Raw genomic sequence first — 15,826 nt, forward strand, 5'->3', positions numbered from 1 at the left:
CAAAAACTTCCAGAAATTGTCAGAATGCACGCAGAGTCTGGGGCATAGATCTCGAAATGCTTTGCTCCCATGTGAAGACTCCGTGTTACTATAAGACATCAATGATCTTGCTGGCATGTTCATCATAATTGGAGGACCCTGGAGGTTAGTCGTTTCATCCAACATATGTCTCCCCAAAAAATGTCCCGAGAATTGCAATGGCGTGTAAAAAGAAAGGAAGAAGAGATCAGCCTCTGATCATCTTTTGGTGCAAATATCTGCTTAACCCCCTCACCTTTAGCTCCCGTAATAGCAGCAGTTTCTTGGATTATTCTTCCCTCTTCTTTTCTTTCCATTCCGTGCATATCGTTGAAGCTTTATAGGCTTCTAAATGGGTCTGAGATCAGATTAGAAGGCTATAATTGGCTTGGAAAGATCTCCCCCAGTGCTGCTTAACATGATTTGGATGTCTATTGTGAAAACAGAAGGGAGCCAGGAGCCGGTCCTGTAGCAACCACCAGTGGAAGAGGGCGGCTGCTGCTGCTGAGGGTCTCCCCGTGGTCCACCTCCACACAGAATGGGAAGCAATGGCAGCAGGACACTGGATGACCTGCAGACCTTGGAGATTCACCACTGGTACAAGAAGTTCATGACAGAGTGTCCCTCTGGGCAGCTGACGGAGCATGAATTCAAACATTTCTTTGGACTCCGAGGCCTGGACCCAGAGGCCAACCAATACATTGAGCAGATGTTCCACACCTTCGATATGAACAAGGTAGGCCTTGGCTGCTGGGCTCAGCTGCACCAGTTTTCCAAAGCCAATGAACTAGCTGTGGTGGCCACCAAAGTAGCGGTGACATTTTAAGAGTAGCAGAAGCAGCTGAAGGACACCCCCAGAACTGTGCAAGCGGTTCTTCCTTCCCCCCCCCCCCCGCCCCCCAGGAGCATACTTTGGAAAGACCTTTCGGAATGGTGAAAAGAATGTAGCAGGTGCTGATTGGCTAGCTCCCGTAACATCAATACCTCCCTGCACTTGCTAGAGCAGTTTTGTCATTGATTTTTAAAAGGTGAATTTGGTGAGCGTAGGATGGTGGATGAGGTGTAAATGCCCACAAATGTTTTAAATTGCTTTTTATTTATCTTATTCTCGTTTTGTGTGTTGTATGCCGCCTTTTTATACAAAAGTGTGGTCTAGAAATATTTCAACGTACAAGTAATAACAGATAGAGGTACAAGAATATGAGATAGCTCATATTCTGCATGGTAGGCAGGTTATAGCTAAGGGCTGATCCTCTGGCTGTATATATACCCGGCTCAGGAACACTTCAATCATAGGTCCTCCTCTGGGAAACTTGAATTCCACTTCTGACGCCAGTGTTGCACGCCACCCCAATCTCTTAGCAGTGTGGCATTCCAAGTGTTCCAGGCGCTTTCCCCTAGGGTTTGTGTTTTCTTTTGGAATGAGGCACAGCAGAGACTGGTGTCTTTATGATGTATGGTTCATTTACACATATATACAACCTGAGCCTACAAGGGAGCATTAACACCCCAGAAGTGTCTTGTTTCTCCCATAGCCACAGCCTTGGGATTCAAACAGGAATAAAGCATTGCTTGCATGACTGCCAGGTCCAAAGAAATGCTTGAGTTTAGGCTCCATTAGTAAGACACAATCATGAACAACTTGTAGAAAGGGTGGATCTCCAATGTCTGAAAATTCAGATGGTGTGTAAAAAGAAGCAATGCAAGAAAGAAAGAAGAGGTCAGCCTCTGGTCAATTTTTGGTACAAATATCTGATTAACCCCTTCACCTTTTCTGATTAAGCTCCCGTAATAGCAACCTTTTCCTGGATTATTCTTCCCCGTTCTTTCCATTCCCTCTTTGTATCGTTGAAGCTTTAAAGGCTTCTAAATGGGTCTGAGATCAGATTAGAAGGCTATAATTGGCTTGGAAAGATCTCCCCCCAGTGCTGCTTAATATGATTTGGATGTCTATTGTGAAAACAGAAGGGAGCCAGGAGCCGGTCCTGTAGCAACCACCAGTGGGAGAGGGCGGCTGCTGCTGCTGCTGAGGGTCTCTCAGTGGTCCACCTCCACACAGAATGGGAAGCACTGGCAGCAGGACACTGGATGACCTGCAGACCTTGGAGATTCACCACTGGTACAAGAAGTTCATGACGGAGTGTCCCTCTGGGCAGCTGACGGAGCATGAATTCAAACATTTCTTTGGACTCCGAGGCCTGGACCCAGAGGCCAACCAATACATTGAGCAGATGTTCCACACCTTCGATATGAACAAGGTAGGCCTTGGCTGCTGGGCTCAGCTGCACCAGTTTTCCAAAGCCAATGAACTAGCTGTGGTGGCCACCAAAGTAGCGGTGACATTTTAAGAGTAGCAGAAGCAGCTCAAGGACACCCCCAGAACTGTGCAAGCGGTTCTTCCTTCCCCCCGCCCCCCAGGAGCATACTTTGGAAACACCTTTCGGAATGGTGAGAAGAATGTAGCAGGTGCTGATTGGCTAGCTCCCGTAACATCAATACCTCCCTGCACTTGCTAGAGCAGTTTTGTCATTGATTTTTAAAAGGTGAATTTGGTGAGCATAGGATGGTGGATGAGGTGTAAATGCCCACAAATGTTTTAAATTGCTTTTTATTTATCTTATTCTCATTTTGTGTGTTGTATGCCACCTTTTTATACAAAAGTGTGGTCTAGAAATATTTCAACGTACAATAACAGATAGAGGTACGAGAATATGAGATAGCTCATATTCTGCATGGTAGGCAGGTTATATCACCAATACTTCCTTGCATTCGCTAGAGCAGTTTTGTCTCTGATTTTTTAAACGTTGGTGAATTTGGTCAGCATCATATGAGGGATAAGGTATAGATGCTTTTTTATTTTTCCTATTATAACATTGTGTGCTGTATACCACATTTTCACACTTTTAATGAAATGTGGCTATAGATATTTCATTACGCGAGTATAACAGATAGAGGTACAATTGCAAATAGATATAGATAACTCATCTTCTAAGTGCTGATCCTCCAGTTGAATTTTTGTGTGCGTTACCTGTAACACAAGTTGCAAATTCCATCCCGCGCTATGGGTGAAAAAGAAAACCCAGCTGTGAGCGATCAAAAATTAGTACCAAGTTCATGAACACAATTTAGCTGCTTTGGTTTCTTATTTTGTTTTTAAGTGCTTTAAAAGCAAAATGCAGCAGAAAGGAACTTGGGGTGTTGTCACCCCAAATCCCTCCTCTGTAGAAAGATTAGGTCTGAGCGGAACAGGTGGCAGCATGAGAATCTTAGGAGAAAGTAACAAGGAGGTGAGAATCTCATCTGTGCCTGGATGGGACATCCATTGGGAGAATTTCCATTAGAAATTTCCTTGAACTTCCTAAAAGGAAGAGAAGGATAAAAGGCAAGCCAGGAGGACCCTGGTCTGTTCCTGCCCAGCTCTCTAACACATCCTTGTCGTCCACTGATTTGGTTAAAATGCACAGTGCAAGAATGAGGACTCCACATCTCTGGGTAGCACAATCTGTAATGCCTAACCCAGCCTTCTCCAACTGGTGCCCCCCAGACCTTTTGGACTACAGCTCTTGCTGGCCCCTCACAACGGCTTAAAGCTCTCTGAGCTTGGCTCACAGGTCACAGGTGCTTGCTTTGATTTCTGGAAATCTCCCCTGCGTGCGAGCCATCCACTGACCTCAGTTGTATAAAGCTCCGGCAGGCCAATCCTACAGAGGCAGGCTGAAGGAACTGGATGTGTTCACCCAAGAACAAAGAGGATTAAACCGGAGGGCTGGGGGAGACAAGAGATGAGAAGACAGCAGGAGGCTGCAGCGCCTTCCGCTAGACGAGGGAGGGCATAACAGGTTGTAACCATCTCCAGTGTCCAAGTGGAAAAGAGGGTCTCTCTCTTTTTTTCCTTTTTCTTTTTAAATTTTTATTTGGTTTTACAAAATCAATCACACAATTAACATTCTTGAAAAACTTTGCAAATAAAACAAGATTCTTTTGAACTGATAAGGAAAATTCTGGGGTGTGAGACTACTCAACAGCCCAGCTCCCTGGAGTGCAAGTCCCCCGTGGGTCCATGCGGTCACTAAAAGAGGGAAGTTCCAGCCAAGTAATTTGGAGCAGAACAGCAGTCAGAAGACCACAATCTTTCTTGTTGCGCAACAGGTCCCCACAGGAGCAAGAACCGCAAGCATGGGGTGAAATTGGCTTTTAAAACATCCCACAATATCCCAGAATACAGTTCATACAGGGTTATGTAATGAGCTGAATCCTAGAACAATAGGATCCAGAATGCAGCAGTCTGATTGGTCCACAGGAGCAACCCAATCCACCTCCAGGTGGAAGTGAATCAGCAACCTGATTGGTCTACAGGAGCTCCCCACCCCCCCATCATTTCCATAACAGAATCTTAGGATTCCCTCCTCCTCTCCATGCATTCTTTAAATATCTATATCAACTGCATATTATGTTGTTGTTGTTTAGTCATTTAGTCGTGTCCGCCTCTTCGTGACCCCCTGGACCAGAGCACGCCAGGCACTCCTGTCTTCCACTGCCTCCCGCAGTTTGGTCAAACTCATGCTGGTAGCTTAGAGAACACTGTCCAACCATCTCGTCCTCTGTCGTCCCCTTCTCCTTGTGCCCTCCATCTTTCCCAACATCAGGCTCTTTTCCAGGGAGTCTTCTCTTCTCATGAGGTGGCCAAAGTCTTGGAGCCTCAGCTTCAGGATCTGTCCTTCCTATAATCTGCATATTATAGTTGATCCAAATTTCAGTTCTCCATTGTTTCCAAAGTCTTTGTAACTTTGCAGGAGTTATTTAAAGGCTGCCAAAAAGTTCAAGTGTTTACAGTGTTCTTGTAAATATCTACGTATATTTATCCCAATCTCTACTGAAGTTTCAGTCTTTCTGATTTTTCATGTTAGTCTTGTCATCTCTGCGTAATCTAGTAGCTACTAGATGAAGCTACTGGAAAGACGGGGTTTCTCAAAGAGACCTGAATCAGCTCTGTCCTGCACCCAGAGCACCCGCACACACAGTCCGGTGGTGCATCTTCAATTCTGTGTGGTCATAGCTGGGGAAGGCAGCAACCCTGACCTCTCCAGTGTTGGAACTCAGGTGGTTAAAAAAGCAAGACTGCCTTTACTCCATTTCTATCCCACCCTTTCTCCAAGGAGTTCAGTAGGGTGTACGCTATTCTTGCCCCTTTCCTGAATAATAATAATAATAATAATAATAGCAATAATAATAAATTATTATTTGTTATTTATACCCCGCCCATCTGGCTGGGTTTCCCCAGCCACTCTGGGCGGCTCCCAACAGAATTAAAAGCACAATAAAATATCAAACAGGGCTGCCTTCAGGTGTCTTCTAAAAGTCAGATAGTTGTTTATTTCCTTGTCATCTGAACAATCTTCAACGTCAACCAGCCAGGTCAAAATTTGCACCACCTTCTGCTCTCCCTGCCTAGTTTTCTTATTTCTGCCCTCAATACTTCCTCTACTTTTGATTTACAGTCAAAGGGGGAGGCGAGCCACTGTTCTGCTATCATGTTTGGATTGTAGATCTGAATGGGCAAAAACTCCTCTGGAAAGACTGATTTATGGTGCAGCTGGTCTGGGAAAATTAAGGAGCAGACGCTTAGACTGTATTTCATCGGAATTGACGAAAATGGCGCCGGCTGCTTGAACAGGACTTTTGGATCAGCGTGAGATGAATTACGGGAGAGCATTACAAAGTTCACACAGAAACATAAATAATGCTTGTTTCAACTTACCTGTGGAAACAACTCGGAGGTTATTAAGAAGAAAAATGATAACAACAAGGAGATGGGAAGATGGGACTTGTGAATATCAAAGCAGCAGAAATATGAGATGATTGGACCCTTACTGAACTCGAAGCATGGGTACCCCCAGCAAAAATTTAAAATTTGGCTAAATATTTGGAGTCTATTATGTATTGATATAATTTGGAATAATTAATATGATATGATTGGTTTGTTAAATGGAAATTTAATAAAAATTATTTTTTAAAAAAAAATATATACTTCCTCTACTTTTTCCCTGCCCCCCCCCCTCCACAGGATGGCCATATTGACTTCATGGAGTACGTGGCTGCCCTCAGCCTTATCCTGCGAGGAAAGATGGAGCAGAAGCTGCGCTGGTACTTCAAGCTCTACGATGTAGATGGAAACGGCTGCATTGACCGCAGTGAGCTGCTCAATATCATCCAGGTAACGGAGAACTCTGTTTTCTTGCAAAGGGCGCCGGAGCTGATTTCTGGAGAGGGAGCAGCCAGAGTTTAGAATGTGTTTGCAGGTTAGCCACTTCCTCATCCCGGATGTTGGAGCGGCAAAGGAGATGTCGCTCTGCACAGTCTCAGAGGCACACTCTTCTCTTTGCCCCTTCACATGCTCAAAGGCTAAAAACTCACATCCCCAGAGAGAGGCGGTTGATCCCAATCATAGTAGTTGCTGGTGAGCAGCGACAGGAGAGGGCTCTTAATTTGTAATTTATTTATAAAAATGTGCCATAAGAAAATATATCGTAGCGGTTTACAGCAAGGCAAACAAAGCTGTACAATAAAAACCACAAAAGAGCTAAAAACAGACATTGGTTAACCCTTGTGGAAGGATGTAGTATGAGGCTGAGTCTACGCTAATCTATTTTAAAAAGCTAAGAAAAAATACATTATATAGCTAGCTCTCAATGCAAGTTTACATTGACTGCTGTACAGCGCTGCCTGGTGTCACCTTTTTATATCGCAGTTATAATGTTATAACTCACGAGTATAGATTAGTCCTTTTCTGCCTGCATAGGGTTTGGGCGGAATAGAAAAGTTTTCAGTAGGCACTTGAAAGTTGGCAAAGAAGGCGCTTGCTGCATCTCCGGGCACAGAGAGTTCCACAGGACCGGGATGGTGAAACTAAAAGTTTGGGCCTCGTCCATACCTCCGGTTGTCCCGTGTCTAGAAATCACAGGTCCAAGCAGTTTTCCACTCGACCCATTTTCTCAGGGAAAACCTGCTCTTTGGTGCTAATTTTTTTTTTTTAAGAATAATTTTTTATTAACCGACCAATCACATCAAATCAAACCAAATTCCAAATTACACAGCCGAATTTTACATTTTTGTTGGGGGTACCCATATTTCAAGTTCCGAAGGAGATCCAATCAACTTCTTGCTTCTTACCGCTGTTTTAATGTCCACAAATCTAATCTTATGATGTTCACAGTACTATCCAGTCCTTTCTGTTTTTCCACATCTCTTGTTGTTATTTTCATATATTTTTCCTTTCTCTTTGTGACCTCTGATAGTCTCCACAAGCTGGTTAGAACAGTTTGTAATCCTGCGTGGATATTATTTTTTTTATCCAGTAGCCATATCCAGACGTTTTCTATATAACATTACTTCCATACATCAAAACAGTCTTAGTGTCATTAATCTTCACCAATCTGCCTCCTTTCTCAAAACCTCTGAGGAGATTCACCAGGAATGCAGTCTGAAAATGAGTCCGTTCCTCCTCCCGGCTATAAATCCTTTGGCAAGATGGCGACTCCGAATTAATTGCTGCGCCATTCCAAAAGCTCTTATTGCTTCTCGATCTCCATAAAGCATACTTTTGGTTAAAGTTTATCTCCACACAGACCTTAATCATCCTGCTTGGGTCAGTTCAACCGACGATTCTAATGACGAGGGGTTCTTGTAAATCACATAGAAGGAAAGTAAAAAAGGTTCCCCCCCCCCATTCAGTCCCGTTGTCAACATACCCAGCCTTTGGTGTATCTTCATCGTAAAATATTCCTGTTTCTCCAACCCGTCTTCTTCTTTCGCAGAGGTCACTTAAATTAGCAGACTTCACTCCCCTTCTTCACTTGAAATATGTGCATTTGCATCTTTTGTAATTAATTATTCCAAATTGCTGCAACTAGTGCGCGATCAGAGACAGCGTCCAGGAGAGCCGAGGTCCACACGGGGGCATTCTGCCTAGGGCCCTCACCCCCTTCTTTCGAATTAGGGGGTGATTTATGGGCACAGCAGGCAAGGGCAGTGTTCCCCATTTCCTTGGGGCAACAAGGGAGGCTGCCTACTCCCATTACAGCCTCTTAATTACCCCGTGTGGGTCGGAGAGATGGTATTGTCGGCCATCTTCCAATGCGCCCCTAGTGGCCCCCACCTTTGGTGCTAAATCAGGGCAAACGTCAGTCCAAAGAAAACCCAAAGTGCCATTTGGTCCCATTGAACACTAAAGAGTGGTTTTCCCCAGGGGAAAGCAGTGGGACAACAGGAAACGTTGGATGAGCCCTTGGTTTCTTGGAGAGCACATGGGGTGAGTTCTGCCCGTGATGGCTCTGCTTCACCTTCACAGTTGGAGGCAGCGGTGCTTTATAATGTCATGGGCTGGAAACCGCAGGAGGGGGAGAAAGTGCTCTTGGGTTCGAATCCTCCTTGTGCGTTTCCCATTAGGGCATCTGGTTGGCCCCTGTGAGAACAGGAAGCTGGGCAATATGGACCCTTGGCCTCATCTAACAGGTGTTTCTTATGTTCTTACATTGTTGTCAAAATGAGCCTTGACAGCTTGGAGAATGGTCCGGCGACACTCCTGCAAATTATCTTGGCAACTGAGCTGGGATATGGTGGTTCAAGCGACCCCAGAGCTCCCTAAGTTGTCCAAGGCATTGTAAATTAATACAAGAACTTTGAGGCTGGCTCCACTGTAAGTGGCCTTCAATCCTCCCTTGTTGGCTGCTTCTTTCCCTAGCCCCAGCCCCCCCCCCCCCGCTGCACCTCTGGTTGCCCCATCATCTTGTTCATTTCGCTGGCCATTTTCCAAACCTTTTCCAACTCCACCCAGGGTTCCCCTTCACAGCCATGTCCTGATTTTTCATTTTTTCCCTATTTTTATTTATTAAATTTGCACACTGCCCTATACCCGCAAAATAAAATAAACAAACCCAAAATACATAATCAAAATGAGAACAACCCAATAACACCCCCCCCCCCACAACTCATTTTATTTTAATAAATTTATTAATTTGTTTTTCAAATTAAAAGTTTACAATCACAAACATACAACACACAACATAAAGACAAGGTTCCAGAGAACTTCCATCCTCCCCTTTGTGGCTCCTGTTATTTAATCATTTTCTCCTACATCTTTTATAATAATCCAAATCTTTTACATTATATCCAAAATTCACCATTAAACTACAAGTGTTATTCCCACAACACATTTTAAAAGGGCGTTGGGTGTCAATCAGCCAAAGGCCTGGTTAAAGAGGAACATTTTTGCCTGGCGTCTAAAGGTGTATAATGAAGGCACCAGGCAAAGCTCCCTGGGGAGAGCATTCCACAAACAGGGAGCCACTGCAGAGAAGGCCCCGTTCTCGTGTTGCCACCCTCCGGACCTCTCGTGGAGGAGTGACGCGAGAAAGGGCCTCAGAAGATGATATCAGGGTCCGGGTAGGTTCATATGGAACCTATGCTTAGTTTGGAAACAAATGTTTTATTTTGATCCCACATTGCTGGCAGAGCAGAAGCTGTGGGGGATGGCCTTTAAAAGCTCTCCTGACTCTTGTTTTCTTCCCCAGCCTGTTAATATCTTACTGGTATATTTTACCTTGTAAGCTGTTATGTACTGAGTTGAATAGGATCCAAACTGCAGCAGTCTGATTGGTCCTAGAACAATAGGATCCAAAAGGCAGCAGTCTGATTGGTCCTAGAACAATAGGATTCAGAATGCAGCAGTCTGATTGGTCCTAGAACAAGGCAGCAGTATGATTGGTTGGCAGGAACCACCCAATCATGCTCCAGATAGAAGTGAATCCACAACCTGATTGGCTTACAGTAGAATTCCGGAATTAGCCAATCATGTGCAGCCCATTGTGTAAATAATGTATATAAAGCAGATACCTTGAGGGGACTTTCATTCATTCCTCCTCACCACTATGAGCCCAATAAAGAGCATGAAATCACTTTGCGACTCTGAGTATATTTCATAAGCAAGGGCTGAGCTTCTCCACATCCTCGCAGATTCCTTCAGGCAGGTGTGTTGGGTTTGTGTGTCTTGCTCTGGGTCAACCCTTCACCATTCATCCAAGTTGGTGGCCATCAGGGCCTCCTGAGGCAGCAAGTTCCATAGTTTAACTATGCATAGCATGCATTTTCTATCAGTCCTGAATTTTCCAACATTCAGCTTCACTGAAGGCCCATGAGTTCTGGTGTAATGAGAGAAGGTGACAGCCATGGTTTTCATTTAGGTGATTTCTATCCTAACCTTAGGGATGTGGGTGGCGCTGTGGGTTAAACCACTGAGCCTAGGACTTGCCGATCAGAAGGTCGGCAGTTCGAATCCCCGCGACAGGATGAGCTCCCGTTGCTCGGTCCCAGCTCCTGCCAACCTAGCAGTTCAAAAGCACATCAAAAGTAGATAAATAGGTCCCATTCTGGCAGGAAGGTAAACCCCATTTCCATGCGCTGCTCTGGTTCGCCAGAAGCGGCTTAGTCATGCTGGCCACATGACCTGGAAGCTGTACGCCGGCTCCCTTGGCCAATAAAGCGAGATGAGCGCCGCAACCCCAGAGTCGGTCACGACTGGACCTAATGGTCAGGGGTCCCTTTACCTTTTCCTTTATTCTAACCTTTGCACAAGACACAGGGAGGATTCCAAGAAGGCAAAACAAAACTAAGGCAATATATAAAACCCACAAAATAGCATTGTTCCTAAAACACGCAGCAGAGCAACTCAAGGTTTGCAGCTGCTGTTGCAATTAACTAACGAGACATTTTGCTGGGGCAGGGGACATTCTCAACTCATTCTGGGTTTCTGTACATTAGCTGTTGCAATTGCTGATATTAAACAGCAATTGTAAACAATGATTTTTATGCAGCGGTTGTTTATGAACTGAACCAAATAAGCGCCAAACTCTTCCGTTTCAGGCAATCCGTGCCATCAATGGCTGCGACCACGAGACGAGCGCAGAGGAATTCACCAACCGTGTCTTCAACAGGATTGATGTCAACGGCGACGGTGAGAGCCCCCTCCCCCGAGACCCTCCCCACTGGCTCTGAAGCCCTTCCCCAGGCCCACCCTGGTTCCGCAGTCCGTTGCGAACTTTGCTGCCTAGAACTCTGCAGGTTCCAAACTCCGGGCCAAAAAGAGCAGAGCTTGAACCCATTACACAGACACACACCCCCAACCCTGAACAGGGCCCTCCTCCCTTCACCAAACCTACCTGGGCCACGTGGGCCTCGGAATAGAAGGCAACCCTCTCACCTATCCCATATCCAGCTGGCAGCGATGGGCGAACTACACATTATACACCAATGCCCATAACTGGGCCCTGAGAACATCTGGGACTCTGTGGAGAGGAAAACTCTTTTTGGAAGAGGGATTAGCACTGAGGACAAGAGGCAGGAAGAAAAGGAGGAGGAGCCTGTTTTCATAGAGTCATAGTTGGAAGAGGCACCAAGGGTCATCTAGTCCAACCCACATAATCCCAGACCATAGATCATGCCAATCAGGGCTAGTGGAAGGTTTAATAAACTCATCCCCAATGCCTCTTACCCTATTAAAAAAAAACATTATTCAGAATAGAGGTTTGCACAACCCACCGTGGAAAGTAAATAACACAATAAAATGCAAAACCGTAACAATTAATTGTACATTTACTCAAAATCCAATAAAAACTATTTAGTTTAATTTTCAACAGAATTGATGAACTTGAGCTAGAGATACCAGCTGTTCAAAGTCTGATAGTCATTTACAAGTGCAGCACCCACTGCCTCCCAGGGGACTGTGCTATCCAGTTTGGAAACCACTAAATTGGTCCAAAACATCTTGAGGGCACCAGGTTGGGGAATTCATCTTCTCTAGGTTTTTGTTTTGCTGTGAGGCTCAGATCACAGTGAACTAGTTTCTTGCTCTACTGGGTTTTGAAAATGCTGAACCGTATTTTAACCAGTAACCCACGTTTTCTCGGTTGAGTTCTGGCTAAAGTTCAGTTGACAGGACAGAGTGACAAGGCAGTACCACCTAAACAACTCCTGGCTGGGAGTTCAGGGGAGCTGACTCAAAGCGTAGCTTGCTAGGCCAAAGTGAAGACTTTGCAAGAAGGCTGCTCCAACAGCCTTGCAAGTCCGGAGCTCACAGGAGCATCCCTGAAAAGGTCATGCAGCAAAACAAAGATAACCTTCCTTGATCCAGAGCTCTGCAGAGTAGAGTTGCAAGGAAGAATGATGCATAGTTACTTTACTGAGTTTGCTGCAACCAGATCTGGAAGGGCTGTGGCTCAGCGAGTAGAGCACTCTCTTTGCATGTAGAAGGTCCCAGATACTGGATCAGGCCAATGGCCCACCTACTCCAGCATCCTGTTCTCACAGTGGCCAAGGTGCCTAAGTGGGGAACCCGCAAGCAGGATTGGATTTCCAGCAACTGGTACAGTGATCCCTTGGTTCTCAAACTTAATCTGTTCTGGAAGGCCGTTCCAAAACCAAAGCATTCCAAAACCAAGGCGTGCTTTCCCATAGAAAGTGATGCAAAATGGATTAATCCGTTCCAGACTTCTAAAAACAACCCCTAAAACAGGAATTTAACATGAATTTTACTATCTAACGATTATGAGACCACTGATCCATAAAATGAAATCAATAATCAATGGATTGTAAAGGGACCTCTGACCATTAGGTCCAGTCGCGAACGACTCTGGGGTTGCAGCGCTCATCTCGCTTTACTGGCCGAGGGAGCCAGCGTACAGCTTCCGGGTCATTTGGCCAGCAGAACTAAGCCACTTCTGGCGAACCAGAGCAGCGCACGGAAACGCCCTTTACCTTCCCGCCGGAGTGGTACCTATTTATCTACTTGCACTTTGACATGCTTTCGAACTGCTCAATGTATTGTACTATAAAATAAATAAGACAGTATTGTAGATGATAAAAAATTAAATTATTTTTTTTTCTTGCCTGCATTGATGATAGTCATTGTTTGGATGGAGGGCTTTTATCCATTTCTGCAGTCACACAATCAATCCATCAGTAGCTGAACTGGGTTCCACGCAGTCACAAAAACGAAAACAAATTAATCGAAAAGCCTCAAAAACAAAAACGCAAATTAAATAGCAAAAACAAAAGCGTCAAACTTAATCCATTCCAGAAGTCCGTTTGACTTCCAAAATGTTTGAAAACCAAGGCGCAGCTTCTGATTGGTGCAGGCACCCCGGAAACAATAGCCGACAGCCGCATCGGACACTCGGCTTCCGAAAAACGTTTGAAAACTGGAACACTTACTTCCAGGTTTTTGGCGTTTGAGTACCAAGGTGTTTGAGAACCAAGGTCCCACTGTATTCAGAAGCATTTTAGAGGCAGAGCGTAGTCATCAATAGCCCTCTCCTCCACGAATTTGTCTCATTCTCTTTTAAATCCATGTTGATTGGTGGACATCGCTGACTGTTGTGGGAGCAAGTTCCATAGTTTTATCTCTCCTCCCAGAAAAAATGAAAATGGACTGGAGGGGGAAGCCCGTTTTCTCCTTCTCTCATTGTCTCCTGCTTCTCTGCCCCTCAGGTGAGCTATCTCTGGAGGAGTTCATCGAAGGCGCGAGGAAAGACGAGGAGTTCATGGAGGTGATGATGAAGAGCCTGGACTTGGAGCATATTGTGTCCATGATCAACAGCCGGCGGCGAAACAGTGTCTAGCGGCTGGGCAGGAATGCAGGGGGGGAAGTGAGCTTCCTCAGGTGTTGGAAGCAGCAGAGAATACCTGGAGGAAAAGGAGGAATCCTGGAGGGTAGATGCGTTTGGTGGAATGGGAGCAAGGTGCATTTGCAGAACAAGCAAAAGAGCATGACCTGAATGGATAAGTGGTCCACAGGCCATTTTCTCCCCGTTCATCTGCTCTCCCAACTGCCTAGAAGTGGGAGGTTAAGCCAGTCTGTTCTCAGAACCGCAGGCTGGGTGTGGGACCTCCTAGTTTTACGAATGCAGCACACTCTGTATGCACTACTAGGGTATCCCGTGTGTGGAAGAGTAGCTTTTAGATATCTTCAGGGAAGAAGTAGGAGACTCCGCTGTGAGGTTTCTAGGCAGCCACGCTTCTCCTTTTCTCAAGACTCTCGCAGTTAGAAGGTTAGTTGCTGGGGCAGGTCATGATGGGGCTCTTGATGCACGGTGAGTGAAGCCACCTCTGCCAGCACAAACACACCTGTCTGTGCATGTCCACCTCCCTTGGCCGCTGGCTGCGAAGGATCACCTTTGCGGTGCCTGCGGGCTCCTTTCCAGGAGGATGAGCCCCCCAGAAAGGAGATGAGGCTGCCTCAAGCAGTGAATATGGGGGGGGGCATTCAGGGTGCCAAGTTGAGCCGTGGGCCTAGTCCAGGAGTCCCCTGGCACAAGCCTGGGAGATGCCCAGGAGTCCAGAATGAATTGGGCCCTCTTAGTGGGAGTGGGAGAAAAGCAGTGACAAACCTAGACAGCATCTTAAAAAGCAGAGACATCACCTTGCCAACAAAGGTCCGTATAGTTAAAGCCATGGTTTTCCCAGTAGTGATGTACGGAAGTGAGAGCTGGACCATAAAGAAGGCTGATCACCGAAGAATTGATGCTTTTGAATTCTGGTGCTGGAGGAGACTCTTGAGAGTCCCATGGACTGCAAGAAGATCCAACCAATCCATTCTGAAGGAAATCAGCCTTGAGTGCTCACTGGAAGGACAGATCCTGAAGCTGTGACTCCAATACTTTGGCCACCTCATGAGAAGAGAAGACTCCCTGGAAAAGACCATGATGTTAGGAAAGATGGAGGGCACAAGGAGAAGGGGACGGCAGAGGACAAGATGGTGGGACAGTGTTCTTGAAGCTACGAACAAGAGTTTGACCAAATTGCGGGAGGCAGTGGAAGACAGGAGGGCCTGGCGTGCTCTGGTCCAGGGGGTCACGAAGAGTCGGACACGACTCAATGACTAAACAACAACAGTGGGAGTGGCTGCCGATTTGGATTTGGGCCCCCAGCCTAGCCCTGCATCCACAAGAGGGACAGGAGATTCGTCCCTCAAAAGGTGAGGGGCTGCTGCCCCGACTGACTCCTTGGTTCCCTTTCTTTTGAGCCAGAAGTTTTGAGTGCTGGCTGGCTCCAGCGCTGGAGCCCGAAGGTGCTCCCCAAAGCCTTTCCAAGGAAAGGGGGAAGGAGGACATTGTAAATAGGAGGCCAGGCTCTTGCAATATTTGGCACTCTTTCTTTGTACAGTTTGCAATTAAAAGGAGAGGAATCCGAGGGTTGCTTGTTTTTTATTCCCGTCGGCAAATGGCTCATTTGAATGGTGTCTTCTTAACCAACTGGCCACTGGCAAAACAACAAGGGACACAGGAGACACGGGGACCTTAGGAAGCAGGAGAGGGAGGAGAGAGGAAAGACCAGCTATCTTTCTCCAGCTGAGTCCTTTAGAGGAGATCTAAGATTGACAGCAGGAGCAGGGACCGAGCAACGGGAGCTCACCCCGTCGCGGGGATTTGAACTGCCAACCTGCTGATCAGCAAGCCCTAGGCTCTGTGGTTTATCCCGCAGCGCCACCCATGTCCCAACCTAGCAGTTCGAAAGCACGTCAAAGTGCAAGTAGATAAATAGGTACCGCTTCAGCGGGAAGGTAAACGGCATTTCCGTGTGCTGCTCTGGTTTGCTGGAAGCAGCTTAGTCATGCTGGCCACATGACCAGGAAGCTGTACGCCGGCTCCCTCGGCCAATAAAGTGAAATGAGTGCCGCAACCCTGAGGCTTTCACAAAGTAAAGGAAGGATTGAACTCTGATTAATAAGAATACACACAGAGGCTTGAACCAGCAAGAC

The 15,826-nt window shown here is 46.1% G+C and overlaps 1 protein-coding gene across 1 annotated transcript; it reads left to right on the forward strand.

Annotated features, from left to right (window-relative positions):
• Window positions 1-1,183: 1,183 nt before the first annotated feature.
• LOC310743094 (guanylyl cyclase-activating protein 1-like) lies at window positions 1,184-14,618 on the forward strand. The gene is made up of 4 exons (XM_083573196.1): window positions 1,184-2,276; window positions 6,083-6,232; window positions 10,936-11,026; window positions 13,558-14,618. Exons 1-4 carry the CDS (start codon window positions 2,079-2,081, stop codon window positions 13,686-13,688), a joined length of 570 nt encoding a protein of 189 aa, XP_083429322.1. The 5' UTR covers window positions 1,184-2,078; the 3' UTR covers window positions 13,689-14,618.
• The last annotated feature ends 1,208 nt before the right edge of the window (window positions 14,619-15,826 follow it).

Source organism: Podarcis filfolensis, assembly GCF_964270895.1.
Source record: "Podarcis filfolensis genome assembly, chromosome: 10".
Lineage (NCBI taxonomy): Eukaryota > Metazoa > Chordata > Lepidosauria > Squamata > Lacertidae > Podarcis > Podarcis filfolensis.